The sequence below is a fragment of the Elaeis guineensis genome, chromosome 1 (assembly GCF_000442705.2).
Source record: "Elaeis guineensis isolate ETL-2024a chromosome 1, EG11, whole genome shotgun sequence".
Taxonomy (NCBI): Eukaryota; Viridiplantae; Streptophyta; class Magnoliopsida; order Arecales; family Arecaceae; genus Elaeis; species Elaeis guineensis.
The window spans coordinates 18,428,888-18,436,001 of record NC_025993.2 but is presented as its reverse complement, the minus strand read 5'-3'; the positions used below and the strand labels follow the sequence as shown (position 1 = coordinate 18,436,001).

General features: G+C 36.0%; 1 protein-coding gene across 1 annotated transcript in view; it reads left to right on the top strand.

Moving 5' to 3' along the window:
- The window catches only part of LOC105033697 (putative clathrin assembly protein At5g35200), a 19,066-nt gene extending 14,067 nt beyond the window's left edge, over window positions 1-4,999 (top strand). Inside the window, exons 11-16 of the mRNA XM_010908592.4 lie at window positions 2,000-2,077; window positions 2,188-2,265; window positions 3,604-3,753; window positions 3,895-3,970; window positions 4,055-4,176; window positions 4,413-4,999. Coding sequence (XP_010906894.3) covers window positions 2,000-2,077; window positions 2,188-2,265; window positions 3,604-3,753; window positions 3,895-3,970; window positions 4,055-4,176; window positions 4,413-4,775 — 867 coding nt within the window. The 3' untranslated portion in view covers window positions 4,776-4,999. The remainder of the gene's footprint in view (window positions 1-1,999; window positions 2,078-2,187; window positions 2,266-3,603; window positions 3,754-3,894; window positions 3,971-4,054; window positions 4,177-4,412) is intronic.
- Window positions 5,000-7,114: the final 2,115 nt, after the last annotated feature.

Below are 7,114 nucleotides of genomic sequence, written 5' to 3'. Positions count from 1 at the left end.
TTTGGAACAGAAAATAGAAGACTTTTGGCTTGAGAAAAGAAAACAAATAAATTATTTTTAACTTTAGGGCTTTAGTGGATGTTTTTGTTGGATGAATATTAACTGTCGGAAGGACTAGTAAGATTTAATCAATTCTATGGGAATTTGAAGGCAAATAAAAAAATATGGAGAGTAAAGTGAGTAATAAATGGAAGTTGGAATAGCAAGTGGATAAAGATGAAAAATAAATTTGGCAGAAAGGTTGGTGCCGCTTGTACCAGGAGCATTGTCTGCATTAAGAGTCTTTGCCTTCACCTGTTAGTATCTACAGCCAATATAAAGTTTCAGATATGGGGACATTTATATTTTTGAATCCCTTCCAAGCTGTTTCTCTATCGGGAATCAGAATATCAGAAGCAAACCTTTTTGTTCCTTGTGGGGTCCATAACTTATAAAAATGAGGGAAAAAGAAGGAAGAAATAACCAGTTAAAATGGCAGTCCACATCAAAAAAGGGCTGGCTACTTGAACCTCCCTCCAGTATGCACAGAAAATAAAATAAATAAAATATGATCCAACCTTTTGTGGCTGAAACCAAGGTTTTAAGTTTTGGTCCCCTTGGTAGAATTTTAATTTTGGCAAAAAAATGTTAGAAAAATCTAAAAGAAGGAAAACAGGTCATCTCAGATTATTTCACATCATTTTGTTGCCTTTTAAGTTATGTAGTAAAATAATTTGTTTAGTTTGGTAGTGTTATAATGAAATTGAATGATCTAAATTAATGCATTAAGTAGATCACAGTAATGTACTATCTTTTTCAGTATAAATACCAAATATCACTCAATTATGCATTGACTAACAAGATAAAAAAAACAAGAATATAGTATTAATTGCATGTACCTATTAATAACATGAGAGTATAAAATTAATAACCTATCTAAGTAAGAAAAAAAATTCTTCTAAGCATATTTGATTCTATTTTTTTTTTTAAAATACCCATCTAAGCAAGAAAGACCACCATTTTACTGATCCAACTGAGCATATACCAGTCTATTCATTTTAGCACCCATACTAAGCAGGAGTAAGATCCATTTAAATTAAATAAATGACTTTTTTCTTGTAATGACTTTTTTAATATTTCACTTTTACTCTTTTAAAAAGAGAAACATCTCGGCAGGAAAAAAGAAGAACCCATAAAAACCTGTATTGGCCAGGACGAAGAACTTGATCCATCTTAGTCCATCTTGATGGTACTGTATTGGATTGCGGAGAGACCAGGTCTTATGATGCATTTGGGACCCCAAGTTTCTTCAGACCAAGTTGTCTTGATTTTTCATGGTTGGATGACTGGGATAGTGCATCGCAATGCTTGGAACAGCTTGGCATCCCAGGGCATTAATCTGTTTAATTTATTTTTATTTTTTCTCTTTGTTTTCATTTTTCATGGTGGTTTTGGTCCATCCTACCCCATCTTGGTACCATATTGACCAGGCCCTAGACTAGGATGGGCCCCAGTATCGGGATTTAAATCCTTCCATAATGTTTTATGATCAGTAAAGACATTCAACTAAAAAGAAGGAAAGGAGAATATAATCTATTTCAGTTTGGGCTAAAACCAGCCAAAACCAGTTGAAACTAGCAGAACCAACTGAAGGTGACTGAAACTGAAAAATTCAGTCGCTTGTAAATTGATCTCGGCCAAAATTTAAACTTTGTCCGAAAGCCTGTTGAGTATAGATATAATATAAAAGCAGTCTTTCCACCCAGTCATAACAAGGCCCACATTTATTATGAAGAATAAACAAGATGAGAGAATTGCCATAAAATATAACTGGATATATATTCTACCCATTTTTTCTACTCTAGTTTTTCTGGATTGTGTTTCTCATTTCCTTCTGTGCAATGCTGTTTTTGCCAAAATCAAGATTGAAAGGAACTTAAGACATCTATACTGTGAATATGAAAACTACATCTACATAGACTTTTGATTGCCTTTTCCTTAATTTACCTATTGTTTGCAGGCAGAGAGACTGTCTGAATTCTATGAAGTATGCAAAAGCATTGATATTGGACGTGACAGATTTATAAAAATTGAACAGGTTTTCATTTTTATGGCTACAGTTCCTTCTAATATTTTTTGTTCTTGGGAATGATATTGCCTTCTTGCTGCTTCATGACATTTTAAACTGTTTAATATGTAATAATGCAGCCCCCTGCATCATTTCTCACAGCCATGGAGGAATATGTAAGAGATGCCCCACGAACATCAACGGTTCGCAAAGATCAGGTTTGAAAGCTCGCTTGGTTGTCATATATTTTTTGTTTTTTGGTCTAGCTTATGCTTGTAAAGGCACATATTATCTTCTGCCAGAGTACTTACTCAGATATCTTGATATTTCTATAGGAAGAATGAAAAGCATGTTATAATGTTGAAAAAACCTGTCTCCAACTTTGATTGAAAGATCATTTAGGAGAAACTGGTGTATCTTATAATTTTATTCTTGGGAATGGTATTGACTCAGAATTCTATGCTGTTTCTTGATCCTCTATACTTTGGTTGTTGAGGCTTTGATTTGGATCTGTGAAATTCTTTGCACTTTGAATTGTAGAACTCAAAAGTCCTCATCCGAGTTTTATTGTTTGGCTTATGAAACTACTAGCCATGTTGGGGCTTGCCCTTGTAGGCCTGCCCTGGAAGTTTAGCATGTGTTAAGCCTTATAGAGGATGGGGTTTCCTTCTTTATTTTTCAGGTCAGGCTGTCAATATTACAGTCCGGCATACAAAATTATTGAAGTTAATGTGTTGAGCATAATTGCTGGAATTAAAGTTGCTAGAGCTTGTGAAATGTGAAGTTTTTTCTCTTTTCTTCCATAGCTACTTGGATAGGCAACCATTTTCTTCTAAGATGTCCCAGTAATGAATCTCTGATAATATCTTATCTTTTATGATTATAAGACTCCCATCCTTCAGCAACAATGGATCAGCTGGGCTGTCCCCCTGCTGGAAGACGGTGGTTAACTCTTACCTTTGAATTGACAGGAAATTGTAACCTACTTGTTAGAATTCTTTATATGACTATTATTAGGATATCTGATGTGAGCTTGCGACATATATCTGGCAGCTTGTTGCTTATAGTTGTAATGGTTTTATTGCTAGGCTACAATGGGTACTGAGACGTAAAATAAGTGTTTTTATTTGAGTCAAAATTAACAAAGAAAGGGTGAAGTGTGCTTTTGCTGCTTTAAGTAAAATTTGGTCTGGCCATTGTGAAAACCAATCCATTAAGTTCTTATTATAAAACTTTGATCCTATCAAATCCGGTCTTACGTCAAGGTTGTGCTCTTTCTCCTTCCAAGGAAAAATAGTTATGCTTGGAACACTTGAAACATTACCTTGACTGGGGGAGATTACCTTTAGCATGCAGTGTCATGATCTTAGTGCTTTGTAAGTCTGGTTTATCCAAATATCCAGCTTTTATTTGGACTACCGAAACTATGCCATTTACATATGGCAAATTCTAGCAAATAATCATATTTTCAGTATACAACTGTCATCTTGTTTTTACCTGTTTGGATCATATTGACTGAGATTTTCCAGCTAATATAAATATTTACTTTTTGTCAGGTTACAGATGAGAAAAATGCCGCTCCGAAGGTTGTGTTGGCAATAGAAGACAAGAAAACCCCTGAAGTGGAAGAAGCACCATCTCCACCTCCCCCACCTCCAGAACCAGTTAAAGTTGAAGCCCCTGTGTCTGAGCAAACAGATTTGCTGGTAATAAATGAACTTAGATATGTAAAGTTTCATCCCTTTCTTTCCTTGTCTCGAAAGAAAAGGTGGTGATTTACCTTGTTTCTGTACATCTTTTAATGGATAATTTCATGTCTAACTGATAATATGACTCATGCTTTTCAGGGATTAAATGAAACCAGCCCAGATACCTCTGAACTTGAAAACAAAAATGCTTTGGCACTAGCCATCGTTCCAGTTGGTAGATTGCTTACCCAATATTTAGCTATTTTGAACTTTCCACTTTGAGAATCAGTGACTGAATTTGTATGGTTAACTATTGCAGATACTGTCCCTACAACTGCCCCTTCTGGTGGTCTTAGTTCAGAGAATGGAACAACTGGCTGGGAATTGGCACTTGTCACAGCTCCCAGCTCAAATGAAAGTGCTGTGGCTTCAAGTAAATTGGTAATAGTTTGCTTCAAACTGCATGCATTTTTTTTTATTCAGTCACAAATTTCACCCATATTTGTGAGAGCTCATCTCTGACCTGGATGCTCAATTCTTTGAGAAATTCAACTTTTACACCAATAGACAGATAGTTCACTTTGAAGTTGGGATTCTACAATCGATTAATTTACTTTCCTTCTTTTTTTTGTTGATTTCTTTCTCTGAGACGATATATGTAATCAATTTGCTGGCAGGGTGGTGGGCTTGACAAGCTCACCTTAGACAGCTTATATGATGATGCAGATAGACGGGCAAACCAGAACACAAGCTACAACCCCTGGGAGATGACATCTATGGCTGGCCCTGTTATGCAACCAGTGGTTCATGATCCATTCTATGCCTCGAATGCAATTGCTGCACCTCATTCTGTGCAGATGTCTGCCATGGCCCAGCAACAGCAGGCTTTCATGCTGCAGCAACAGATGATGATGATGGGTCAGCAGCAACACCAGGCCCCTTTAAACCCATTTGGTAATCCATATGCAACGGTTGGTGTTCATCCATATGGCTCCGGTAAGCCTCTTCAGGCATCAAATACATACACAGGTTTTATCTAGACAGAAAGTAAAGAAATGTTATTCCAAGATGTGGTGAAAGCTGAGTGTAGGACCATTGCGATGTGGATTGGACTGCAATGGGCAACAGGTGTTTATTGGTTGATAATGGTGGTTTAAGTCTTCATAGTAATGTACCATATGCCATGTATGTGCAGTTAAAGCATTGGATTGATATTTGATTATTTGTGAACATAGTTTCTAATAAGTTATGAGATTTATGTGAATTTCGTGATGTTTAATCTGCAATTGCAGAGAAACTTTGTTCTTGGGGATTGCCTCCCCTGTGTACCTAGAATAGAGTGAAAAAAGGAAGAGTAGAGGAACTCTGATATGTTTACAGATCATTCATTCTTGTTAGCTTCGGCCTGTATTAAAGTTTGTAAAATATAGGTTATAGTCTGTACTACCATTTGTTGATGAATGAAACTTCTAGCTTTTTGTTAGAGGAATCTTACCGATGTATCCTGATGCAACTAGCGCTAAAACAAATGGTCTTAACTGTTGCATGTGAATGCCATAAATATGCTATGCATTGCAATTTTCATGCTGAAGTCTGTTTAGAGAATGCGGAAATTTGATGTTTGTTTGTGTTGGTTGCACAGCAAGCTGGTCGAGGGTGATGGATTTGGGTAAAATTTCATGTTCTTTTTTTCTTACATGCATGTAGTGCTGATTCAGCCAAACCTTGGAGTTGGTAATTTCAAGAAAGTCGATGCAGTATGGTGATGTTTCATCCAAAATCAAATGTCATTTGTGTCGCTGCTGGCAACTCAGCTTCCTATATGGCTTCTTGAATGACAAACTTGAATTCCTGTAAACCTTTGGATGACTGCATGATGAAGGCATAATCAAACAGAAAAGGCTTTGAAAATGCATGCAAACAGATCCAGAAACTTCCCCTAGATGTTACGGATGCAGCAGTCAGGATTGGTGAGCAACCTAAATGTTGGATCGTCATCCGTTTTATCAATTGAGAAGCCAAAAATGGCCAAAGAGCAAAATGGTTAGTAGATCCTGCGTGCTTTAAATTCATTAGCGATTATGATCATGGAACAATGTAACGTTGCAACTAATAGATCTCAACTGCTTATGTATAATATTTTTATTCGTATTGAAGTTGAAGTACATCCCTGTGAAGTGGTTACTTGATTGTTCATCATACAATTGATAAATGAAAAGTGCCCAAGAGATTGAAATCTAGCTTAGCTAAATTAGTGCTTGTTGTGGTGCAGGAAGATATCATTAATCTCACATTATTTATGGGTTAAGAGGAATTCTGGTTTATATAGGAATGTATCATTCTTCTTACATGATGTCTTTTGAAAGGTGGAACCATGAGGCTCATGGGCGTCATAAGTTGTTGATCGCAACAGTAGGAGCCAAATAGGAGATCACCTCTACAAGTAAAGGGCATCTTCCATCCATACATAAACTTTTTGATTAGGGCATTATATCATGGTGACAAGAAGGGATCATTTTTCTTATGTGAGATGTTTTTGAAGGATAAAATTGTGAGACTATAAGTTCTTGCCGCAACAGTGCCAATCATAATCAGATTTAGATACATAGTTTCCATGTGATTATTTTTATTTTTATTTTATTTTTTTGCATGTGCGGACTAAAATGGAAGGAAACTTGACCGGGCTGAAGGTGATATCAATCTAGGTCACTCGTACGCATTGGTTATCTTAGTCAAGAGATTGTTCCGCCTAAAATGTTGATAACCTTCTCACAAAGAAATAAAAATATCGAGAACTTTTGTTTAACTAGTTTTATTTAATTTTTGTTATTATGTTTTGTGCCATGGTGGATGGTCTACCAGTACAAACGGACAGGACACCTCACACACGAGGGGCCCATGTAACGTGGCGTCTAGTTCACCTTCCTCTACCACCAGAAACAGACAACCGCAATAACTTCCAAAAAAAAAAACGGCGTACCAGCAGGGACCTGTGTCTTCGGGGCTCGAAGAGTTCATAGTCATGGGCGGCTGCCGTCTCTATGTTGTCACTATTCCAGATGCGAAAGGTTTTGAGATATGCCACGCAAGTTTTTCATGCAGACCGCATCATCTTGAGGGGATTCGGTAAGAGTCATTGCAATGCCATCGGCTCGAGATTATAACTCAGGATCGCAGTAACTATCATATATTTATAAAAAATTATTTTCACTATAATATCATAATATAATAATAAAAAAATAATCAATAAATTAATATTTAAATTTTATTTAAATAATTAAATTTAAATATTTTATAAAATAATATTTTAGAGTCATATCAAATTTTAAAAAATTTTAATTTAAAATAAAGATTTCAAATTCTATTTCTAATTACTCTT